The sequence below is a fragment of the Equus przewalskii genome, chromosome 13, assembly GCF_037783145.1.
Source record: "Equus przewalskii isolate Varuska chromosome 13, EquPr2, whole genome shotgun sequence".
NCBI lineage: Eukaryota > Metazoa > Chordata > Mammalia > Perissodactyla > Equidae > Equus > Equus przewalskii.
Genome location: NC_091843.1, coordinates 62,506,541 through 62,519,397, shown reverse-complemented (window position 1 = coordinate 62,519,397; position 12,857 = coordinate 62,506,541). Strand labels below are relative to the sequence as shown.

The following is a 12,857-nucleotide window of genomic DNA, read 5'->3' as shown; positions in this document are numbered from 1 at the left end:
GATTTGTTTCTTTTTAATTAACTGAATTAGATTATCCTTTATACATTTTTTTCTTCAGAGAATCCAGAATTTAAAGTTAAACCATCAGATATATCTGGCCCCATATCCCCTATGTATATATTCAAATGGAATATCCCCTATACATATACGCATCCCCCCCCCCCCACACACACACACACTGTCATGTTGTTTTCTCAAGAGTATAGTTGACAATGGTGATAGCTGAGTGTGTAATTAGTTTTCATTGTTCCCCTGACAGCTACAGTTCCATACAGACCCTTTTCTTTTTATGTTGTAAATGTTATGCAAAAAATACACTAATAACAGGCATTTAATTATGGATCCAGCAACCATAGTGGAAACATTGCCAGAAGAAACTGGAATCTCTGGGACAGCAAAAACATATATTTGCTGGCGGGGGAGAGGTTGTTCTTCAATTATAGTAATGCTCAAAACACTGATGACAGGCATATGATGGAAAAACTTTTTAAATTGTTCCCCTAGTCTCTGTCGACAATAAAGTATGTATACAATGCTACATCAATATTAAAACCAAGAATAGTATCATATCTGTACTAAAATATTAATAAGAATAAAGGCATTGCTTATTAATAAGGGAAATATCCTTTAGAAGAGCTTCATGTTTTGATACTATCAGCGAAGAGTAGTACAAAGATTTAGTTTCAAATTTTGTTTTTGGCTTTGCTTTTCACAGACTTAAAAAAAATTAGCACTTGTGATATCAAATATCTGGGTGCTACATTCCCTGAGGCTTACTTTAATTTGTTTTATACAGTATTTAAAATAAAGCATCCCCCAAGTTGCTGTCACGGCAGACACCAGATCTGTCACTGAGGTCCTTTCTCGCCTGATTAATTAGTAATTGGGAGACACATTTTGGCAGCTTTCATTTCCCTATTATTTTCTCTAGTTTGACACAAAACCCTGTCAGAAGAACCACTATTTGAACTGTACCCTGCTTAGTGCTGGGTCACTAAATTTTAATAAATGGAGCCCCCACCAGAAAACTACCGAAATAGGCATAAAAGTTTATTGAAGCAGTAACAGTAAACAAATATAGGAAGAAAACACTGAATGCCACAGTAACTAAAACATTAATGGTCTGCCTGAACCCAGGGATTATTGGTGAGATTGCAGACCAGAGACTAAAAGAAGAGGCCTTTAACAAAGCCACTGCTTTCATCCGTCTTTAAATATACATATACGTATATACATGTAGCGAAATAAAGCAGACAAACACCTTGGTGCAGCAGAACCATACATCTGAGCCTCCATTATCCCAACCAGGCAAAGACAGACAGAGACTACAGGGATACAGAACCCATCCAGAAGTCACAAAAGCTCTGTCGGAGCCAAACAAAGAAATATTTTTCATAAAAGTTAAGGTGAGGAATTTAAAATTGAAGCTAAAAAGACTGATACTTCGGAGAGCTGCAAACAGCTACAGAATCAGTTTCAGGTTCTCCATCTCAAAGTGTCAATCCCTTCAAAAAAGCATCCTGCTCCGATGGTGGCTCAGGACACTTGTGTGCCACGGCAGTGGCCATGCTGTGTGGGTCAGAGGTCACAGCTTCCACATTCCGACATCTGTCTGTATTTTCTTGCCCTGAAACAATAGCAGGGGAACTAGGCTCATTTGCTCCCACTTTGTTTAACCTAATTGTTAAATACAAAGGATTATTTCCCCATATTTAGAATTATTTTTCCTTTTTTTCCCATTCCCATTTGTCTCCATAAAATCACATACTATAAAAAACTTAACTGAAGGGTTAAGTCCCCTATACATTGTTTGCTAAAGTTTGGTAAACGCGACAAAGTTGTATATCCCACTGGCGTCGACGGACCTGAGACGTCAAGTATCATGTCCACCACCATCAAAATCTAGATAACAATTTGCACTGTAATTATCCAACCAAAATAAGCCATGACTTCATTTTATTCAAACCACAAAACTGCATTTTTAATGTGAGAAAATACTTTCATCTACTTTTATAATATGTATTTTCATAATAAGAGACAAGCACTAATTGTTAATTACAGTTTCTGCGCATATATGTCATTAACAAAACTTAGAATGAACACTCTGACAGCTGAGAAGCAGCAAGAAAAAAAGTATGAACGTTAGTTCATTTAAAACAAAAAGGTCACTTTGAACACTCAGTTATTTTAGTCTTCTCCACCAGCCAGTCAAAGAAAAACAGATGATGGATATCAGAGGAAAGCTTTTCAGTACAAAAACTGTTAACTCATACCTGGACTTTAATAAGGAGTCCAAGAGATGTATATTTGTTCTTAAAACATGTATTTTATTTATCACCCTTTATATTGCATCTGCAACCACCAAAAATCTTATTTCTAATGAACTGAAGCAATCTGTGACATAAGTAGTATTCAGTCTGTGCCAGTGTAATCAGACTGACTGAGTCAGGTTACTCAAATTAATCTTAAGGAAGTTCTGTTTTTACTGCAGTACATGGGAATAACGTTCCCAGCATCATCAAACAGATGCAGTAGCAAGAAGTGTAGTATAAATTTTTGGTAAAGTTTACTAGGCCACATGTTCTTCCAAATGTATCCAGAAATATAAAACATGGTGGAAAATACAGCAGACTCAGTTGATATACTGTCATAATTTTTAAGAATAAATATGAATTTACTTTCAAAATAATGTTCTGTAAGAACCACAAGAATGGCTTATTAACAAGATAGTGAGAGCCTACATTTCAGGGACAAAAAGGCTCTGACTTCACATGATGCTTCTTAAAGCACCCCAAACGCTTCGTTTTTAGAGGTCCCTACATTTTTATCAATGCCTTTCACTAGGGAAAGATTCCTGGTACCGCTGAGCAACTTGGAAAAAAATGTCAACCAACAAATAAAAACGACTACTTAGTATAGTCAGAAAAAGGAAATCAGGATTTGGGGGTACCATAGGGGTTATTAATACATTACTCTGAATTAACAGTAAATTATAAGCTTCAAGAGAAAAATACATATGTAAACATGGTACAGCCCAACATTTAACATGAAAATATAATATGCCCGGGTTTAAAATATATTATTACCAAGTTAAAACATCCTTTGTTTCAACTAAATACAAGAAGATAACATTTTAGCGAGCTCGCAAATAAGATAGAGCTTTAAATGCAGAGTTCTGCCAAAATGATTATAAAGTGGTTTAGTCCTTTTCTGTCGTCCATATTCATTTCCGGACCATTTTCATGAAAGAAATAAAATCGGTCTTAAAACAAGATGGCTGCTTCTAGGGGAGAGAAAAAAAAAATGCTGATTTAACTGAAAGCCAAAACCCCAGCTTTTCTAAATCGAGAAACGAGAAGTTACTCATATTTTTTCCTAATCTCCAAGTATGTATTCATACACTTCCATATGGAAGCCTATCGATTACACTGTGCCGTTATTTAGCAAGCATTAAATCATTATTTTGCATTAATCATTAATAGCAAAGCAATTTTTTAAAAAGGTCTAATGTTTGCGTGCTAATAACATGATCACCCAATGCATATACATGGAGATATCACAGGACCAAAATTCCCACGTATACTTCATATCAGAAGCATGATCATCAGTCTTGGAAATCAGGTCACTTGATAAACAATAATAGGAACAACATGGATATCTCATATCTCTCAAAGAACCCCATCATCAAATGCTCAGTGACACACTGTTACAAATAAATCAACTATATTTGGCTTTTTAAAGTAAATACTCTAGGAACTTAACTGTTAGACAATCTCTCCTTGATTTGCACTTTGCTGACCTTCCTTGAAGCAAATGGCAGATTAATTCTATGACATATACATAAAAATTAGAAATATTTGCCTCCATTTTAAAATAATTTTGAAATAGATTTTTTAAAAATCACTCAAAACTATTTTTATTTCTCACTTGAGTGGAAAATAAGACCTGACAGTAACATTTTCTTCAACCTGTCAACTGTCAATTGTATGAAGGATGTTTCTAAAGATGACAAAGGTTTATTTTTCCTTATTGAAAATGATAGAATTCTACCTGAATGAAAGCTGAGCTAACCATCACTGTGGTATCCTACTGTCTCTCAGCAACTAGCTAACTTAAGGAGGAGTTTTCACTATTTTAAAATAATGTTTTTACTGAAATCTATGGCTCAATGTTTGAAAACTATATTCAAAAGCCTCAAAATTAATAGTTTACATCCACATACATTTTAGATTGGAAAATAGTGCACAGACTTCAGTCGTTTCCAATAAATCCTTCAGTGTACAATAGGATTACAGATTATCGGGAAGAGTAAGATATAAGGAATTTTTTTGTTTATACTCAAAACTATGCGTAACAGTTATAGTACAGAAAAACTTGGATTACCACTTTTTAATTTTAAACAGTGGTTCTCTGTCATTGTGCCGCCTGTTTAGGACTGACTTAATTTTGAAAACATAAATGCAGACAAATTTAAGAGGAAACAGATCTCCTGGTAGTGAGTAATATCCCATTCAGAAACACTGGAAGCTCAAATTAATCACAAGAAACTTTTCGACAAAACAGCTCAGGATACAGGTTGAGAAGCAGACTGAAATATAAATCTAATAATATAAATCAGGCCCTTAAAAGAGACAGTAATTTATTGATGTTTAGCTGTCTAAGACCACCATCGTAAGACAAATTACTAAAAGCGAATATTAATACCTCATTTCTTAGACTCCTCTTTGAGGTTTTTATACCTGAATATGAAGGTGTCATCCGTCACAAATGATCAAAAGGCAATTTTTTCTCAGTTCGGGAGACTGATCCTGACTCAGTGTTCTGGGTAAGTGGCCAGCACCTTCCTCACTGTACTTAGTGACATGTAGGCTTCCTTTTCAACATGGACATTCTAATCAGGGCTGCTATTTTAACAGTTTGTATACTGTTTTTGAAAAGAAAATTGATAACATGTAATCAGTCAACACAGAGTGGTTGATTACTCAAAAAGTAACAGAGCTTTTTAAATCCTCATTGCTACTGGAAATTATTTAAAACAAACACAGAAATGAAGAGGACCGAGTGGCATCTTTTTAAAACATTGTTAAGCAAATGTTTTATGTGGGGGGGGGGACCCACTAAGCAACAGACCAAATGCTACCCACACGTAAAATTCTGTTCTTAACATTTTCTTATGTTTTATTCATTTCATATTTTAATATTTTCTCTCTCTCAAAGGTACATTCTTTTGGCATATACTTCTCGCAAGCTTGCAAAGGCCAGGACTCCTGAAGGACTAATTGTATTCATTCATTTTTTTGGCCCAGCATGAAGCTGGTAGCTTGCTTGGTTCAGAGCAACAGGGGAGAAAAGGAGGCGCTCATCTTTATCTGTCCCTCTCCAACAGGAAATCAGGCCAGTGGGCAGAATGCAATGAAATGCCTGTTCAGAAGGCATCTTGCAAGATTAAATGGCAAGAAATTCACGAGGTTCATTTGCCCCCAAATAACTAAAGTGCTCCTTCCAAAACTGATCCTCAGCCCTCAAAGGTGGAAGCCTTTAAAACTATTGATTATCAGCCAGAACACACGTGGCAACAAGATATTCGTTCAGTGAGCCAATGGTTTAGTTAATACCACCAAAATCAACTAACAAGGAGTAATGAACTACTGAAGGCTCTCTCTGATTCTTTGAATCACAAGGAGTTTATTGACCTTGGTCTCACACTGGAAACGCCAAATTAGACTGTACAGCAAAGTGTGCCTCAAATAGCACTGATGTTCCAGTCACCTAAAAAAAAGACAGTTGACTACTTCTGCTGGCTTATTATGAATATATAATATAATGCATAAAATGGATGGAACACAACATCTCAGTAGCTAACTTTGTTTCTCAAACTTCTATGCAAAAATGGCCAAAAACAAGAAGCAAACTTGTCTTTTAAAAATTTCTAGATTAGAAAAAGGGAGAGAGGGGCAGGATTCACTTCAGGTCTCCTATAAACAGATATGGGTAAAACTACAGGATATAAATCTCCATCATGCTATTTTATTTTTATCCCGTTTACATAAATTCTGATATAAATATCAAAATAATAAAATTACCCTACTACATCCAGTAAAGTGATACATTATACTGAGGATCGGAGTTAATATAATTAAAAGATCCTAAGTAAAACCTTTTACTTGAAGAACTTTCATGTTTCTAACATATAAAATATTATTTGAAACATTTAAAATTTCAAAAATAAGGTTAAACCTTTAAAGTTTGGTGATAAAAATCACTCAAAGCCCAGATCAACTTTCCATCTTTCCTCAAAACAAATTCTTGGATTTCAACCAAATTGACTTCATTTATTTGTCAGTGGAAAAGGCACAGTGCTGGTATATTGGTATACATATAATAAAACTGATGGCTCAGATTTTTAAAAATAAAACAAGTGAATTTTGAAAGAGGAAAAATACCCAAGGGATTATGATTAGGGAAAAAAATGTTACTACTTTTCGCTTTTTAGCCACATACACATAACCCATACTGCCCGAAGGATCTGAGAGTATTGACCTGGAATTCTCATCACTTTCACAACTCCAAGATCACGTTAACAGAACTAAATGGTGTCAATTACCTGCTACTCTAACTCAAACTGTTTAATTTACAAGTCCCTGCAAGAGTTGGAAAAGTCCAAAGAAAACATATGATTAGGTTAAAATTTAGTAAATCCCAGATGAATTATAGATATTTTTTTCCTTAAGAGAATAACCTTTTAAATTGGTGATACTCAAACCTTAACAGAAGCAAAGCACCCAGTGAAGAGAAGCAGGATTCTTAGAGCACAGTGATTATATTTGCCACTGTATTATTTTACTATTCCATCCATTAATGCCAACCAGGAGGGGACATGTTTAATTATCCTAGCATCATTTTGACAACTGGTCAAAAGAATCCAAGAACTTTCCAATATACACACAGTGTTTAAAAGAATATTCTCAGTGGAAGCACCAAACTGTTTATATAGCACACTTCAGATTAAGAGGCAGGTTCTTAATACTGAGTCATCTCTATCTTTCTAAGTGTAGCTACTAAGGGAGAACGTAAATAAAGTTTTATTACTGAAAGTCTTTTTAGAAGTTACTTAAAAGCTTTTTACATTCTTAAAGAAATTAAGGACAAATAGTTATATTCTCCTTGATTTGGATTTTCATTACTCAGTAACACGCCAGTTCAGAATTCAGCATACTTTAAAAAGATCATTCTATTACTCTAACTATTTAGGTGAACTCATACAACTTTTCAAATTTCTTAATATAGAAGATTCATTTAGGCAAATGTTATCAGATATTTCTATTCAGACTGATTTCATTTGCTATTTCAGAGATTTGTGCCAGTTCAACACAAAATCAGTCTGGCCCACCACCTAATAAATACTGGTAACTAAAAAGTTATCAGCATTTGAAAATATCCACTTCCCAAAAGTGAATACCTGGGAAGACAGATTCTAACAGTAAAACTATGTGACAGCAAATAAGTTTATTATTTTTCCTCTGTGAACCTAGATTTATGGATGCTTATGGTATCAATATGCCAGTAATGATACCCAACGCAGCTGATAAACTCCTACGACTACACAAGTTACACAGTAAGATATTTAAACCCTGTGAGCAAGATGTAATATTAATTCTAATTGTATCTAAAAATAATTTCAAATTGAAGTCCAGTATAAGCTAAAATATATTTACTTCATTTTGCAACAGTACCCATTATCAGCTTAATGTGTCCACCGAACTTTTCTTCTATGAGGAAAATATTTAAGCTGCAATTAAAGTTTTCCACTTGTTTTCTAAAGACTGAAGTCTTCTGGTTATACTACTAGGTTAGCAAAATCTTAAAAGACAGAATTTACGTAAACCCAAAAGGCATAACTAACTCACTTTACAAAATAATAACATATATGAAAAGGAAATGTAAACCATTGACCTTATAAAATTTTGCAAACCCCTGCTAATTTTCTAAAATATTTCTTCAGTCTTTCGTAATGAACTGTTAATGTTTCTTTCTAAATCAGTTATTTTGCATTTGTCTACTTTAAAATCACATCCAAGCTGACTTTTCTTACTGCATCAAAAAAGCACCATCTTACTCAACATTTCAGAGATAAATCTGCCTACCATTACATACTTTTAAAATTATATTATTTTTTAAAGTCAGTTTTACTGTGATAACATACAAAGATAAATGCATCCAGAAACTCCTAAGAATACTACAGTTGGAGCTGAACCTCTTGTGGGTGGGGGGGCAGGCAGGTACATCATTTTTTCTTTTGAACATTATCAAACTGATAATGATCAAATAGAAAGGTATTGCCACAAACCTCAAATTAAAATAGTGACTTGAGAATAGTCCTGGTATTTTAAAATTCTACAGACTAATTTAGTCTGTGCAGGTTCAAAGCCACCATGGCATCCTGAGCAGAAGAGTTTTCTGCAGGAAGGGCAGATCTATTAAAAAACATGACCTGTGACAAAAATCAATGTGCTAATCTCAAACCAAACAACAGTATCAAAAGCATAAAACAGAGATAACCTAAGATAAAATGTCCTCAAACTAACTCAGACTCGCTTGACAGGTTAAGGAGGAGGGAGAACGTGGGGGTGCTGCTGATTCTTCCTGTTTTAACCCAGGATGAGTGGGACACCCAAGTATCCAAATAAATGAATACTATGAGAAAAAGACCACACTGTGAAGTTTGGAGTGGGAAAGAAAAAGACAACCAAGAGCAAAATGTCCTAAATTCAACTAACCAATTTCACTATTTTATTTAATAAGGTGCTAAAGTTTAGAAATATAAATTCTTCTGTTTCAATATGCTGTCTAATAAAGCCCAAAGGGGAATAAAACCAACCAACATAATGAGACTTGCTTTTAACACCATCACAACTGGAAAGCTTGCTCTATTTGTCTTGTCAGCTTTAATAAAAGGCATCTCCTCCGGCAGGATGGCTTCCCTTTCTCTTTTCCTAACAGTGGTAAGTGGCATGTCAAAGAAAAAAGAGCTCCCCATCCAACCACCCACCTCCATGAGACTTTTTTTAACCAAACTTTCGGGGATGTCTCCACTTCTGCCAGGCAGTGGGTGCAAATAGCACTTGGGCTACCTGGATGCGACTATCCTTCCAAGATTAGCAGGGCGGGGGGACTCTCTCTCTGTTCGGCAACCGGTGGACCGCTTCTGGGGAAATCTGTCCATCTTCATCAGAGCTGACATTACTTCAAGTGGGGAATACCTCCCATGCCTGCACAACGAGGGATGGCGGGAGGCTGGCGGAGAGGGCTACCGGGAGGTAGGAAGACTTGGAGGCGCCCGCGGGTCCCCTCTCCCCAAGCGCGCTGAGCGGGGAGCAACCACACTCTCCCCTCGGCCTCCCGCCTCTCTTCTCCCAACTTCCACTCCAGCTCAGGGAAGAACCTGGGATTTAGGTATAATCGATGCTATTTCCGTCCCAGGTGGGCACCAAGACCAGCCCACAGCTGGAAGCTGGCCTCGGTCCCTGAGAGGCAGAGCAATACGCGCCCGGCGGGGCCGACTGCTGCCCACAGGCCCGGGAGAAAGTAAGGCTCGGAGCCGCTCTCAATAGGGAGAGGTCCGCCCCGTACTCTGGACCACCCCCACCCCCAGCCCACATCCCGGGTCCGTGAACAAGGGACGTCCGCGGTGGTCAGGGTCCAGCAGGCGCGCAAGGGCGGCCCGAGGCGCCCACCTCCAGCCTCTCGCGTACCCGGCGGGCTCCGGGGACGCCCGCAAAACGGTTCCAGGTAACCGCGCGTATTCCTCCGGCTGCACACCGCCAGGCCGCGAACGACGGGCTCCCACCTCCCGGCGCGGCCAACTCCAGCAGTTCGCTCCGCACAAATGACGTAACCCGGCATTAGATCAAACTTTCTGGCACCTTGAGCCCACCGAAGGGTGGGGGAGGTGGGACAATCCTCTCTACTGCCAAGCGCGCCGGACCCAGACTGACCCAGGGGCTGGATAATTTCCTTGCAGTTCAAGAGGAAAATAAAACCCTAAAGCTTCCGTTTCTCAGTCCCTCTCATTTACCCCAGCCCGTGCGCTCTCTGAGCGCACCGGGAAAAGAGAAGGAGAAGGAAAAAAAAAAAAAACTTTGGGGATGTTTGGCGGGTTCTCCCCGCAGTCCCTGCGCATCCACGCTCCAGGCGGGAGCTCCTGACGCCGCGCACCCCGGGTTCCCCTTGCCTAAGCCCTGCGCCCAGCCTGGGATGCTGGCCAGCCTGTCCGGGCGGGGAAGCGGAGATGTCTTGACTCCCCGGCTCCCGCCTTTTCCGAGTCTCCCCGCGCTCCGCAGAGGCAGCCGGGCTGGGCAGCCCCGGGGACTCCCAGGGGCGCCCGGCCTCTCCGCTGCGGCTTAACAAAGAGGAGCGCGACGGGAGCGCTTCCAGCAGGCGCCTCCAAAGCCATCAGCGCCAGGGCGACGCAGGCTCCGAGGGTGCGCGCCGCCGGCGGCCGGTGCGCGCCGGTCCCCGCCGTCGCCGCTCCTTCCGCAGGGCCCCGAGGCACGGATAGCCCCGCTCTCCGCCCCCCACTGCCTTACCTGGGGTTGCTGCTATTCCAGTAGACGGCGTAGCGGTCGGCGACGGCCTTCGAGCCCGGATCCTGGCTGAACACACACATCCAGAGCACCAGAAACACCAGCGTCAACATCTCCACGTGCAACATCACGCCTGGCCAGCGGCGGAGCCCCCGACGCGCCACTCCGGAGAGAGAGCAGGGACCCGGAGGGAGGGAGGGAGGGTAGGGGAGAGAGAGAGCGAGAGAGCGGGAGCCAAATAAATATGAATAAATAAAAATGAAGAACGAGAAAGGAAAGAGGCGCACACCCAGCTGGGGAGGGGGAGGAGACCGAGAAGAAAAGAAGGCGGTGGAGTGAGGAGGATAAAGACAAACTCGCACCCCCACTGGAGGGTTCAGGAGGAAAAAAGGAATCGCAAGATGGAGAGAAGCGTGCGTGTGTGTGGTGGCGGCGGCGAGGGCGGGGGAAGGGGTGCCAAGCTGTGTCTCGGGCGGCGGCGGCAGGCCAGTCACCCCGGGAGAAGGAGGTGTGCGCCGGGCCGGGCGGCGGCAGCGCGGGTCGGGGCAGGCGGCGGCGCACGCTGCACAGTCACCGGGAGTTGCGCGCCGCGGCCGCGGGGAGACATACACCGGCCCGCCGGGCCCGGCTCAGCGTCGGCGCCACGGGCTGCGCACGGCTCCGCCGCCGCCCAGGGCCCTCGCACTGCGCCCTGCTTCTCTCCAAGTTACTTTGGCGGCCGGTGGCAAACTGCAGGAGGAAGGCTCCGTGTGGATGGGGGGCTTCGCGCCTATGGTCCCGGGAGTCTGAGAACCCCCTTCCCCCGCCTCCTCTGTTCCTTAACCGGGCGACCCCTGGAAATCTCGGAGGAGTCGTAGGTAGTGCGGGTTTGGGGCGGTGCGCCGAGAAGGGTGCGGATCCGGAACCACAAACCCAACCCCGCCGGCGTCCTGGAACTGGTTAAGCGGCAGCTAAGCTGGCGAGGAGCGGTCTTGCCTCGCAAACCTCAAAGAAAAGTTTGGCTCTTCGCGTCTTCCGGCAGGTCCCCCGGCGGAGTTGGACTGCGGCGGCGGCGGCGGGAGACGACACCCCGGGCGCTGGCGGAGCCTCGGGGATTTCTCGCGCGTGCTTTTCTTGGCCGGGTGTGGGTGCACCAGAGTGAATGAAGAGCAGAGGTTACGAACCAGCCAGCCAGGCGGAGCTGGGATGCCCAAACCTGCAGGACGACGCCACCCCAAGTGTTCGGCTGGAGAGCGGGAAGGGAAACAATCACTTTCAAATGAATCGCTCCAACTCCTGGATGGGCTGATGTCAGTCTCCGATCGCCTTCCGGGAGCAAGACAGAGCCCCCAGACGCGGTGCCCAGAGCCCCGGGTGAGCCCTCAGAAGTGTCCCTGCGACTCCGACTGGTCCGACCCCAAGCCCGGCAACTTGTAGAGATGCATCAATCAGTTTGAAATGGGAAAAGAGAAAGAGAGAGCGCACGAGCGAGTGGCACCTCCCCGATGACTACATCAGAAAACCTTCCCGATTCTCCCGCAGCTGCTCCTTTTTCCCTCCTTGGGCACAGTAGCAACAAGAAGTGAAAACCACCAACCGAATCCTAAAATCCCTACCAGGCGGGAAAATAAACTTGAGTGCAGCAGCAGCACGAGCAGCCCGGAGGGATTGAAACGACTGGCGAGAAGTGGAAAGGGGTAAAAGTCAGTTTTGCAAAAGAGAAAAAAAAAAGAGAAAAAATGCTTTATGGGAAAAATCTCCTCGGGCACGCCCCCTCGTTAATGACCTGCGTGTAAAGCCGACAGCAGCGGCGACCCAGCAGCAGCAGCCGCACCGGAGCGCGAGGCCGCGCGCGTGAACGTGGACGTGGGCGGCGCGGGGGGTGGGGCCGCCCGGGCGTGTAGCGCAGGGCGCGGGGCAGGCGGGTGGCGCGAGCGCGGGTGTGAGCTCCGGGCCGAGCAGGGGGAGGCGCCGCCAGCCCGCGCCCAGCCAGCGCTGCTGCCGCCGCGGTCCGGGTCATGTGGGCTGCTTTTTTTTTTTTTTCCTTCCGTGCAGTTTACTTGCAAAGGGTGGGGGGATGGCTGGAGCAGCCAGTTAGGGAAAGGCCTGCTGTTTGCTTACAGATCGAGGTTTTTTCCTCTGTCTTTACTCCAACCGGATTGGTTTGCTCCACGAGAAAGAGGCGTTTTCCTAATCTCCTCCCTTCCCCACGCCTCCTGCCCCCTCCCCGGCCCCACCTTCCAGAAACCTGACTAATTGAATTACTGGGAGTGCCAAGGCGCCTTCTCCTCCGCC

At 43.2% G+C, this 12,857-nt stretch overlaps 1 protein-coding gene across 2 annotated transcripts in view; it reads right to left on the bottom strand.

The window, feature by feature from the left end:
- EFNA5 (ephrin A5) overlaps positions 1-12,575 on the bottom strand; it is a 272,655-nt gene extending 260,080 nt beyond the window's left edge. Inside the window, exon 1 of one of the 2 annotated variants that reach the window (XM_008506617.2) lies at positions 10,587-12,575. In XM_008506617.2, coding sequence (XP_008504839.1) covers positions 10,587-10,711 — 125 coding nt within the window. In that variant the 5' untranslated portion in view covers positions 10,712-12,575. The remainder of the gene's footprint in view (positions 1-10,586) is intronic. The other variant, XM_008506622.2, reaches the window with a different exon arrangement.
- Between the last annotated feature and the right edge of the window lie 282 nt (positions 12,576-12,857).